General features: G+C 36.3%; 1 protein-coding gene and 2 long non-coding RNA genes across 4 annotated transcripts in view; 1 reads left to right on the top strand and 2 right to left on the bottom strand.

The window, feature by feature from the left end:
- Positions 1 to 600, bottom strand: LOC124172574. Its single transcript, XR_006868191.1, has 3 exons — positions 537 to 600; positions 187 to 465; positions 1 to 67 (listed from the first exon to the last, which is right to left on the bottom strand). It is a non-coding gene; the product is annotated as an uncharacterized LOC124172574 (long non-coding RNA).
- Positions 601 to 4,723: 4,123 nt separating this feature from the next.
- Positions 4,724 to 6,256, bottom strand: LOC124172196. Its single transcript, XR_006868076.1, has 2 exons — positions 6,062 to 6,256; positions 4,724 to 5,157 (listed from the first exon to the last, which is right to left on the bottom strand). It is a non-coding gene; the product is annotated as an uncharacterized LOC124172196 (long non-coding RNA).
- A 168-nt stretch (positions 6,257 to 6,424) lies between these two features.
- Positions 6,425 to 13,194, top strand: part of LOC124172282 (zinc finger protein 570-like) — a 29,656-nt gene continuing 22,886 nt past the window's right edge. Inside the window, exons 1-4 of one of the 2 annotated variants that reach the window (XM_046551699.1) lie at positions 6,425 to 6,774; positions 6,891 to 7,028; positions 9,352 to 9,519; positions 10,426 to 10,545. In XM_046551699.1, coding sequence (XP_046407655.1) covers positions 6,634 to 6,774; positions 6,891 to 7,028; positions 9,352 to 9,519; positions 10,426 to 10,545 — 567 coding nt within the window. In that variant the 5' untranslated portion in view covers positions 6,425 to 6,633. The remainder of the gene's footprint in view (positions 6,775 to 6,890; positions 7,029 to 9,351; positions 9,520 to 10,425; positions 10,546 to 13,194) is intronic. The other variant, XM_046551700.1, reaches the window with a different exon arrangement.

The raw sequence follows: 13,194 nt of genomic DNA, 5'->3' as shown, positions 1-13,194 counted from the left end.
TTAATTCCGTGAGCTTTCTCAAACATAGTGGACACATCGTGGTGGGCAGGCCATCTCCCACAGCAACCTAAGATAGCAATCAACACGTTATACATTGAAGAAGTGCGAAATGATGCTCGTCACAAGGAATAATGAAAGCAACATGAAAAAGCGTAATAGATAAGTTTTAGGTATCGAACCACTTACTTCTAAACCGAGTAAACTCTTTAGGGCATCCTTCGTAGTTATTCCGCAAGCTACGTTGGAAGTGAATATGTTGAAATAATAATCATTATTCTTCATGCATAGCCTGCACATGGTGCCCTCAGAATTCCATTCTGATGAGGCGGTGAAAATCCCGGCGGCACGATTCATGTTTTAATTCCAATCACTCATTCAATCTTCAAATATGTTTAATCCTCGATGAAATCATCAACACACAACAGACTGAGATCTCCAGATTCATCACGGGAACTACATACATTTCTATGATACAACATATATTTAGAATGCTTCCGGTGAAAGATAACTTCAAATTTTTAATACCTCATAATCACCTCAACGAAAAAATACACCACAGCAAAATTGATAATAGGGTTGACCTTGCAGTTCACTGTAACAATCAACGTTAATATATGATCATGCAATAAAGATTGGTTTTCTTTTGCCGATTGTTAGTTTTCACTTTTACCGCTAGAAAGATTTATAGCAGGCTTCTAATCAAGGCGCGTTTCGGGAGAATTGAATATTAAGTCTGAGACTGAGTTTGCCAATAAAATGAATGTGTTACGTATTATTATATTTTTGTTACTTAAAATATTATTCCTACTTCTCTCTTAAAAAAATCCATTCAAAAATGTCACTTATAAAATTCAAATGACAAAATTGATGTCGAAAGCCTTCTTTCAAAGTTACTTTTGTGTCATTAACGTTTTTTTTTCTGAATATATATCAATTGTAATATATTGTATGATTTAAATAGATAGTTATTAACCTCATCTACTCTTTGAAGACTTGTTTTAATGCTGCTTTACGCCTATGCCTCTAAAAATAGAGTATTTGCACGTTTTTGGTGAGGCCTGTTAAAAATATCAGTTTGGTTTAATTAAGCAAAATTCCAACTCCTACAGTCGTACGACCATGGGCGAATTTGTTATTAACAAATAAACATTCCAAAATCAATGTTGCGCTTAAAACACTACGCCGCCATGCCAGACGGCTTGTGACGTCAATCCCCATACTCAACTGACTGCAGTTCCTCCGATCATCTGCGATTGATGGAAACCTTGTTTATTGTTGTTTACGAACACTGAGGTGAATCTGACGGAATAAACCATCTGTCCTACTATAAATTAGTGGTATATTTCGTACAATAATTCTTTAAGTTCGTAGCCATGAGCGAAGATAGATTAATGGCTTGTGGGACAAAATTCCGGAATGAATATTGTTTTGTTCCGATACGTGGGAGCACCCGTGTTTCTACACCGAACAAGATTTTTGTGGATGTTCCCGATAAGCCTGAACTACGACGGAAATGGTTATTGGCAGCCCGGAGGGATCTTAAGTCGATGCCATTATTACACACAAAAGAGTTTATTATTCCATTCAGAAAGGAGAGACTAATGCGTAATACTGAAGCATATGTATGTTTGAGATGCAGTTATTCTTGTATACAAACGGCCGTGTATTCATTGATGATATACATTGCATATTTTTTCACTTCGGATGCTTACTTTCATTATGTATGCTTGATGACTATGGAAAAACATAATTGGTAACGTCAGTATTTTAAGCATTTATACTCGAAAAGCAGATATAAACAATGTTGGAGTGGAAAAGGAAAATTTAAAGAATTTACAATGCAGTAAAGAATCGTAAAGAAAATAACGTTACGGTAAATGTATAAATGGTACAAATTTGATGCATTGCAAATACCTACATGCGAGCAATTAGTAACATATGTTTACTCCTAAAATGTTATAGTTGAGGAAACACAACAACCTGCCTCCCTACATTTAAATTTTCAAATATTGACAGCATAAAAGTGCGAAAACATAGGGAAAAATAGTTTACTAGAGGTGTTAATGAATAAAAAACTATGCAAAATTATCCTTACTTGTACTTATTTATTGCTCATCATATCACAAATAGCACTACCACGCACACATTTCACGAGCTGTCTTTCTAATACTTATGATCAGTATATGCCGAATCAACTGTTTCAATGAAGAACTTGGCTCACAATAAATATAAATCACTATTACGTAACACTAATAAAGCATAATTATCGGTTTTCCAATCACTCTGCACACCACACTAAAAGAATTTGCACTCCTTGAAATTCGTAAGGATTCTTCACATCTCACTTCCCACACATCACTAACAACTTAGAATCAGTTTACGTTATTTCACGTTAACATTGCGAAGACAATTAAATGAATAGTCTGAAACAAATTACCTACTAAACCAGTTATTGTAACATCAAAAAACTTAGAATTTCACTATCACTCTTACCGTAACCAAAATATGACCAAAACAATAACGAACAAAAGCGCAACGAATATGCGTGAAATGTAAACACTGACATCTCAAAATGAATTGGCAATAGGTTTAATACGTAATAAAATCAAACAGAACTTAGAAGCGAACAAACGAATGCAAATTAATACGCGTTCGATGTATCCCTAAAGCACAACTAGTCCAAATATGAAACATATCCCCTTCGCAATAGTCAGATACCTTTGATCGAAATGCATACGGTTGGTTGAACCAGCATGGAAGAAATAAATTCCTCGAAGATGTTACATTCACAACTCACTTCACTCTTTACTTCATCGTCTATATGCAATCGAGTTAGAGACTTAATTGTTGGATGAAACGCTTCACGAGTCTATTTTCTCCCAACTCGGGAGAAAATGAAGTTACAGACCTTACAAAAACGAAGATAGGCCCTAGGTATACACCGATCACGAAGGAGTCAACGTCTGTGAGGTTATTTGAAGAAGCCTTAACGAAACCAGGTTCCATTTTGCAAATTTACTTGCAGAAAAATGAAGAAATATCGCGTAAAATACGTGAAATATAAGTTATTCGTCAATGCTCCCGTCTGCTTGCAACTATAATATGGGAGATGACGTCACGTAACGAATAGCCAATTACAGGTCGTTTTACCCTCCAGAATTTCGATGCTAAAACAAAGGTTATTAAAACTTAAATAATAAATTAATAACAAAACACATGGAATTTTCATTAAACATATGAGAACTTCAAACATGTATGCACTAAATGGAAAGGGTTTCATGCTTATTCCTCACCCATGCAAACACTCTATTCTATCAATATGTAGTCGTTTAATGTGTCTCAGCTGTGTCACAGTGCAACATGGTGCTTTATTCCAATAGCCAATAGCATTAATATTGCTTAGGCTCAAACGAGACTTAAGGTATTTACACTCTTCCTCGACCTACACTATTAGGAAAACAACGGGGATCACAATCGAGAATAACAATTTTTTTCTTCCATTAAAAATAGATTCCTCCTCTACAATATTTGGTAGTGTCGGTTACAATCCGAACTGTTGGCACTAGTGTCGGCGAATTTCAGAACGCGTAATTTGTAAGCCTGCTATGAGTTCGTGCCTCTAGCGGTAGCAATTAAAACTAGCCAACAGGGAATGCAAGCCAATCTTTGCTTGCATGTTTTGTTATTAATATTGTTCATGATTATTCACGCTCATGGAGAATACATTATATAGGAGATTAAAGAGACTGCCACTAGGTGTTGCCATGAGCATCCCGAGCTAACGAAGTGTTGCCAAATGTCGCAGTGTTGCCTATTCTGCAAAGACGGGTCGCTGCATGGGGAAACGTATAGTTTTAAAGGGCAATAGGACGGACAGAAAACCGAATTAACTTTTCGACTTGACCACTACCCGTTAATAAATACATTTCAACGAATCACTGAACAACAAATCGTCCGTTTGTCAATTTCCCGCTAACTCCATGACCAGTAGACGACGTATTCCGTAATATGTACGACGCCTCTCACAGTGCACAATTACCTGCTTAACATGTCAGAACATCGCAACTTCTGGATTCCCCTACTCTAAGTATTGCGATGTATATCGGTAATGTTATCGGAGTATGACATTGACTTTAGTTGTCATAAGGCACAGCGAAGAAAACCACAGAATAATTAAGCGTAAATAAAGTATGACTTTTAGAAAGTATTTGCACGAGAGGGATCAGTGAAAGTTTAGAAATCGATCTTAAAAAAATACAAACACATTTCTCTTATCAACGGAAAGAGCGATTGGTACAGATAAAGCTCAAAACCCACTAAGCCCCGAACTCTTTTGATTTCAAAAGGAACGAGAAAAAAAAGGCACCGAACACAACCACAAACAACATTCGGACGTGATGCATCATAAAGCGTTGAAGATATGGCAATTAATCTAACAATGCTCATTGCATTTGCAACGGATGTCACAGTGCAAGATTAAGAATAAAGAATGCCATTGACTAAAAAGCGCTACCCTATCTAACAGCTGTCCTTCACAGAATTGAAATTTGGCATTTTATTATGACTATAACACAAAACTCACCTGTGCATGGATTTGCAAATACTTGCCTCTGATGGGGTGGCACTCACATTAACTGTAACACACATTAGAAATCATGCAATTTGCAGCTGTTACGGGAAACGTGGACCGGATGTCATGTAGACTTAAATAATTATATCCCAATTATTGTTCACAATCACATCAAACAGAAATTGATTGCCAAAATTGTAACTTACATAGAAATGTAGTTTCAAATGTAAAACAGAAATCTCTTTAGTCCAATATCAAACCATAGCTATTCACTGTGTGAGTCACACACCACGTAAAATAACTTTCCTTTTATAAACAGTTTAAACTTAAGATGATTAAGCACAGCAAATAAATAATGAAACAACACTGAGAACAGTTGATACAAAAATTCAAGCCTTGTATCGTTGAAATCACTTGCACTACACTAACCTAATTGCACTATGATAACACTGACTGCTCCAGAATAGTATTAATTGCACTTCACTTTCACTAATTTAACTTCGCTCCCACCAATTGCACTACTCCAGCGGCCGTTTCTGGCCCAGCATCCTTGCAATCGAAACAGCAAAACCACGGCAATACTCCACCTAAAAGGTAGAAAACAGATGATGTAAGAAAACTGATTTAAAGGATGAAACACGGATCGACAATACAACACTCAATAAGAAATAGTTTAACACTCATTACAAATGTTAGAACATTTTCTAGTTACCAATCAGTGAAAGTTTAGAACTCTATCATAAAAAATACAAACATATCTCTTATCAACGGAAAGAGCGATTTTATGTTTCAAACGGAAAGAGAACTCACTTTATAAAAACGAAAGGATATCAAATTAATTCGACGATGCCCTATTTTCACAACGCATTCACTGGCGCGGACATAAATTCGTAGGCATTGCGAAGAGGTTCCTATTCCGCCATTGCGTCAGCGCATCAATCCGCGATATATATGCATCATCTAAATAGAAGCACATGGCAGATTAAATTGATCTCTTCACATTATCAACAATTCTGCCTTGAAGTCATTACACTACATCGATTTTCCCTGATTTAAACCCCACTTATTTAGAAGACAAATAGAAAGCTTTCAGTCCAGAGAAGAACATTCATGTATAAATGCCAATAAGGACGCCAAAATGGAGTCGCCCGCGATATCCCCACGATGTGTAAAAAAGGCGATTAATTGCTTACCGGCCGACTTTAAAATATTTTATTCGGATATAAACAGCAAACATGCGTATTCTAAAAACTTTGGATCTAATTTTTCATAGGTCTTTAGCCAACTTGCATATAGCTGGCACTTCCCGCAATTGCTGGCGGGAAGTAACAGCAGCACATTTTCCTCCCCAGTGCTCACTTTCCTCCCACGGCGAATGATAACCAATTGTTATCTCATCACAAGATATGTATATTAACGTCTAATAACAGAAATTTTAAAAAAATCGGCCAAAGTTGATCAATCCCTCTTACCAACTAAAATGGTACTCACCGTAGCCACACCATGCCATAGCCTTGGACCTGCTTTCTTCCAGATATCCACCGAAGTGTTCACTTTTTGCGTCTTCTTGTAAGCGTTCGTGCATCCCCACACATAACAAGTTCGAGAATTGCAAATATTTTCCAAAGAAAATCTCACAAATTGATGAATTCCGGAGCTCTGCACACAAGCGTCCGTTGCCTTGCGTTGGAACGTAATGACTAAGCAACCCAGAGAATATTTTTGTCGCGACAAGTGGCAAAAGTGGGGAACTAATAGACGCGGGAGTCGGACCACAGCGCTTTCGGATTATAACGGGTAGCAAGACAACTAACCTGTGTAATGTATTAATCATGTTCACGCTAATCGTCTGTATTCATTTCGATGTGGTGTATTTTTTTTCTTGAGGTTATTGTGAGTTGTTTAATTTTAAACTAATCTTTCTCCGTGAGCATTCAAAATATATGCTGTATTCATGAATGTAGTTTTCACGGCGAATTTGGAGATCTCAGTCTGTTATGTGCAGATGATTTCATCGAGGATATAACTTATTTAAAGGTTGAATTAGTGATTGAAATTAGAACATGAATCGTACTGCCGGGATTGTCACGGACTTGTGCAGACTATGCATGAAGAATAATGATTATTATTACAACATATTCACTTCAGACGTAGCTTGCAGAGTAACTGTGAAGGATGCCATGCATGGTTTACTCGGTTTGGAAGTAAGTAGCTGGATACATCTTATCGACATTTATTTTTCGTATTGATTTTCTTTATTCTGTGTTATGAGTATAATTTCAGATTCTTTCAATGTATAGCGTGTTGGTTGCTATCTTAGGTTGCTGTGGGAGATGGCCTGCCTACCACCCTGTGTCCAGTGTGTTGGAATAAGCTCACGGAATTCAGTGTTTTCAAAAAGATATGTTTAGAATCGGACGCAAATCTGAGAAAATTTTGTGGGAGTAATTACTCTAGGGTGAGTACGTACGTATTTTCTTATTTGAAGACTGGTGCATGTATTATTTCCCAGAACGTTAAGTTGGAGTCTTTGGTGTGTGCCGACAGTAATGAGAAATCAAGGTAGATAATTATTTGCGGACTCAACTTATTATTGCAGTAATTTGACCAAACTCAAAATTGTTGTTGAATATTCCCTTGATAACACAACTTGAGAAATTGATTGTTGTATGACTGCTTGAAAGTAGTAAATTCATCTTTATTTTTACTTGCATCGGAGATTAAAACATAGAGCATATTAGAGATCTTTAAAGGGCGTCGTACATGGTTGACGGAATAGTGAAACTACTCCAGTTTCCCGCAAGCTGTGTTTCTCAATCTGTGACTCCGTGGAAAGTGCTTGTTAACTTGCAGTTGGTGTTTCAGTGGTGATAAGTAAAGACGTTTTGTTGTCTCATTCAACTACGTGTTTGCAAAGCAATCATAGCTAATAAAGTGGAACGTTCAACTTCGCAAATGGCAACTCAAAAGGCAATCTACCCTCTAGTCTATGACACAGTCCATTATAAAATACTCGCTAGGGTAACCAGAGCATGTTAAAATGTTCAAGGAAATCTCTTACCATTTCCTGCTATGTATGAGCTCTGTAGATTATTTTCTTCATCGGTTGCTAAGCATAGGTTCTAACGCACGAAAAATATTGTGATTTTATTGAACACTTGTTTATATTTAATATGAATTCCTGGTGTTTGCGTGATTGATAATATCATACCTGCTTACGATTCAGACATTTATTTTCCATTCTCGAAGTTTATTTTTATTAAAATAGGAGAGGTACAATTAATCTATTTAAGTGGCCCAGTGTTGAAAATTACTTTGATGCTTTGAAACATCTAGTTGCAAAAAGTCCTTAAACGTTTTAAATGTTTTGTATAAATTTTGGAAAAAAAAGAAAACGTATGTGGCATATCTTTAATGAATCAATTACTTTATTTTGTTTGTGAGTTAATTAGTTACTTACAATATTACATTTTCACTTTTATTTGTGCATCAATTTAGTATAATTTCAGTATGCTATATATTCTGGAACCATCTATGTCACTACAGCAATTATAAGTTTTTCTTTTTGTGGGAAAAATAAAGTTTTTTTTTGATAAATCTTATATTCAAAAATATATACGGTTATTCAAATTTTTTTCTGTTTTGGAATTCCTAGGTTGTGTTTTTCTTAGTGCTTGGCTAAGATGTGTACTGGACTGTTTATTTCATTTAAAGATGGCTTATGCGATGAATTACTATTTTTTATTAATTGAGATGGCTATCGTACATAACAGTCTTCACAATCGTGGCTTGCCATGAGATATGCTGCATTTTTCGGGGTTGTTAACGAAAGCGTTTTGAGTAAAATTTGCACTTAGTATTTTCATTATAATTTTGATTTGTAAGTAATTCTATAGTGTGGGGAATGGAATGGTCTGGCATATTTAAAAAAAAATTAGTTAATTGCATTTTGAGTAAAGGTCAGAAATAGCGTTTTTTGAGAATGCAATGAAATATTTGTTATAGATCTTTTTCTGAAATATTTCCAACTTTATGCAGATTCCTTTAGTAAAGTACTTTTAATTTTAAAAAATACCTAAATTTAGAGAGCAAAAAGAAGGCTGTATTTACTTTTTAATTTACTGAGTGAGGAGGTTTTACAATGGAAAAATCTACTAAATGAATAGGGTTTCATCCACCAGACTATTGATGTAGAGCTGACAGAATTTCTGTGATTCATATTTATATTTTTGTCGTGCCGAACAATATCCAGTGCTTTGGCTGCTCAGGCAATACTCTCTTGACAGTTGTAATTGGTCCCAAGTACCCCTAACTGCTGTCCCATCTATGACGTTTTGGTGCACATGGACATTTTCTTCTCCACTTGTGCTCTTCCCTACAACTCTCTCTTCCAAGATCAAAATGAGAATTTATAATTTTTTTGCCCCAGAAAGTGGCCAACATATGATATTTACCTCTTTTCTCCTAGATTTCATATTTGAGTACATATAAACAAAAGGTCAATAACAATGGATATGCATGAAAAACATACAATTTCTGCTTCTATGTCTCCAAGGATATAGTAATATGGCCAAGATGTGAGTCAGTATACCAAATATCTCCCTGCATAATTTGGTTTTAGTAGCTGTTTGGATTTTGGTTTATTGATTTACAGACCTCTTAATTTTTACGTAATTGCTTAAATGACACGTTAAAAATCACATTTCAACATGATTAGGAATATGCTTCATTTGTTGACGTTGAAGGAGGGGAGTCGTTTATCACTGTTACTATCTTCACAGAGTTTCCAAGGAGATGAGGCAGCTGATGACAAAATGGGGTCTTCTGCTGATACAAAAGACTTCATTCAAGATAAGATACAAGGCAGCTCACATCTCACTTGCCCAGTTCAAATGACTGAAATATACATTCCTGAACTAGACTCCCATCAACCCAGAGCTAACATGTTGGTAAGGTATATTCACATCCGCTGTGAAACCTTAGTTAAATGACCTTAATTTGTAGATGTTTACTATGTTGTATGACAAAATTTCTTTTGCCCAGTGTAACTGTAGTCATTTCTATTGGAAGTCTCCATCACATAACGAATTTTTGAGGGGGCCCAGGCCCCCTCAAAGGAAAGGAAAGGGGTGTGAGGAAAAATGTTTCAGGCTTGTCAATTTTCCCTGGGGCGTCCTGATATCAAGATTTGAATTATCAGAGTTCTTATGTTGATCATATAACTCTTCAAAAAAGATTAAATTACCCCCCCAATAATTTTTTTAAGTCTGTATCCATAGGTGTAGGGCTGGTTCAGGTACCCTAAATCATGTTGGGGCCATTTATTTCAAAATTGGCCATATGTACGGCTTGTTATAGCACATTTAAGGCGTGATCGATTTATGTTGGGGCTGATGACATATCAAGGGTTGGTTGACCCTATAGTGTCAACTGAGCATAAGGCCCTTATTCTAAGATAAACTTAAACAAATGTTTTCATCTGTATTGATTGATAAAATTCAGGACTTTTAAGTCCTCTCTTGCGATCAAGTTGAAGGAGAGGCATGTATTTGGAGACTTATGTAAAACCTGGATGGGGAAAGCCACCCAGTTGGGATGCAAACATGCAACTTCTGGGTTGGAAGGTGAAGACTTTAACTACTTCTACTGTGGCAGACAAATGCAGAAGCATTCTACACCAATGTGAGCAGAATTAACTAGTCATTTTATAGTATTTGGTCACTAAAATCTTACGCAAACATGCTTTTGCTTTCAAGTAAAAGAGGTTTTATTGTTATTACTTATAAACATTTGCATTATTATTGTAATATGTTATTATTTTGCCTTTTTTATTGACACTCAGCATTATTTTCTAGTTTAATCTGAAAGAGGAGAGCGAAGACCCTCTCAGTGAAGGTAATTATTCTTTGATGCACACAAGAGATCCAGCCATAATTTCGACTGATGTCCAAGACCCATTGGCGACGGATGACTGGGTGAGTGTACTTTCGTTTATTTTAGCACAGTTTTGCTACTACATAACTTCAGTCCTCCTTGGTATATTCCAATATCACTGAAGACTTATTCACGCGATCATTATTTGTCATATCCAAATAATCGCTTCAGCAATCACTCTTGTTTGTTTAATCGAGTGATGACTCTGAATTTAGCATTGAGCGTAATTTTTTTTACGATCACTATGAAGCTGAGGATTCCCATCACTTTTACCATCAGTCTTCTGGTCACTTTTTCTGTTGCTGAATTGCTTATATCAGCCAATCAGAATGCATACAGAGATTGCAGCACAGCGTTTCACAATCATGGGAACATCATAGAGCTGTGATATCGGAAAGGATAGGAGAAGTGACAGTGGGAGGGTTCGTGTGATTCAGAAAAATGATATTTCAAGCAGATACTTATCCGGTCCGAAAATGCAATCACTCAAGTGATCAGAGAGGGACAAAACAAATGATGCTTTGATTCAGGCTTTACCAGAAAAACAAAAGCTTTATGCTAACTTTCTAAAATTTTAATAAGTAAACTTGAGGTGTGTCATTATTCTTCATTAGAACTTTCTTGGGCACTTGTCTGGTAAATTACATAAAAAACTTTTAAGCTGTATTGCTATGCATATTTTGAAGTTTAGTCATACATTTCCAAACATATTCTGATCAATTTTGCAAGGGAGATCAAGGGAATTGAATTCCCAAAAGTTTTTATTTCTGACTAAAATAAAGGTTTGTCAAAAGCTCCCGAATAACCGTAAAAACCTTAAAATCGCGAATAAGTCATGAATTTTGTCATTAAACCTGAAATATCTCTCAAACTTGATTGTAAAACTATGACTGATGGATCAAAAAAAATCAATGTGACTGTCATTATTTGAAGGTCAGTCACCCATTTATCTGCACTCATATATTCAAAGCGCATGTATTGGTCTGTGTGCCATAAAAACACATTGGCCATAAGACTGCACCAAATCTGGAAGACCAGTAACTTTTAAGGTGTTCATTAACCCTGGTGAAATTTCAGACTCTACTTAACTTCCGTGCTACCCATCTCGCTCTATTTTCCCACTCACAACCTAAAGCCAACACTGAATTTTTGTAATCATAGGTGATGTCATAAGAGAGAGAACTTTTATCGCTGTGTCTGTATTCACTAAATCTGTCATTCGTTACATTTTTAATTGCTGTAAGGCCTGTGATTGTTACTTGAACAATGATTCATCGTAAAATGGTGTATCAGCTTGCTATGAATTTGACAACATTATGACCATGAATTCCTGGAAAAAACTGAATTTTATTACTAGGCTAAAGTGGGAACCCTGTGTGTCGTTATTGAAAAAAATCTTTCAAATTGAGTGACTCACTGCACTGAACAGGTTGGGGGCATGCAGCTGCTATGATCACTCACCTTTTTCTTGCTGAGCAAGTGAGGGCTCTGACGTCACGGAACTTCCCACTTGTGTGAGCATATATATATCTACTAAGCTCACTTCCGATGGCCACAAAGCAGAAGGAAGGATCATCAACACTAGCAAACAATCATAATATTGGTTTAATGCCGCTCTCCTATCTGCTAGACATTCTTAACCAACATATTTCTTCTCTTTTACATCCTTAAAGACCTGTGCTATGAAACTCATTCAATTCCCTTCCTTGCCCTTATTTCCTTCCACCTGTCCGTTTACAATTGTGCTCATTGCACCATCATGTCTCATAATGTGGCCAACTGCACAATTCCATATTCTGCTAAGAGTTTTTATAAGATTTATCTTATCTCCCACTCTTATTAGCACTTCCTTGCTACGAACACGGTCGATATCCCTTATCTTCTTCATTCTTTGGTAAAACCACATTTGAAATACTTCCTCCTCTAGACTTCTATGCTGCTGTCAATGTCCAAGCCTAGCATCCATAAAGAAAGCTACTCCATATGGAAGGAAAACAGTGAAATTCATACTACCCATTGTAGCATTCGCTTCTCTCAGGCTTACTGATCGTGATGTTGTGATCAACTTATCACCGAGTAATGTGTGGCTGAATACACTTAATGATTTGAGTCTTAATTCCTTGGTGAATTCTTTCAAAATGAACAAAACCATCCATGGCGAACGATAAATTAGGTTGTGTTGGTTGTGGATAGTTACATTTCCACAAAATCAGGTTATGGTGCAGTTTCTAGCCATATCTGCCGAACAAAACTTGTTCCCGAAAATGAATTTGCATAAGGCATATTTTTACTATATCAGATTTGGATATTGTGGGAACTTTATAGAGGAAGTTATAAGGGGGACTCAGGATTAGTCCTTTACCATCTTTGAAAAGGTTATTTGATGTTGTCAAACCAGGTTGGTTGTTGAGGGATATAATTTTTTTCCATGTGCTGATATTGATGTTGCTTGTTGTATGCATACACTTACAAGGAGAGTCTACGTACCTTGCTCTGCCTTTTTCAATGCCATATTTTTTATGGAACTAGGAAAGGTAAACACATCTCTAAGCTGATAGTGGTTCCATTGAATAGACCTTAGTTTGGCTGTAATTAATTTATTTCTGGGCGGTACTTTTACCAAGCATTATATAATTCCAAAAAGCGTCATCCTTTGAATGTGGGCAGATGGTCTACTGGTGAGCGCGTCC

This window comes from Ischnura elegans, assembly GCF_921293095.1.
Source record: "Ischnura elegans chromosome 13 unlocalized genomic scaffold, ioIscEleg1.1 SUPER_13_unloc_1, whole genome shotgun sequence".
Classification (NCBI taxonomy): domain Eukaryota; kingdom Metazoa; phylum Arthropoda; class Insecta; order Odonata; family Coenagrionidae; genus Ischnura; species Ischnura elegans.
This window is presented reverse-complemented; position numbering and strand designations above follow the sequence as displayed.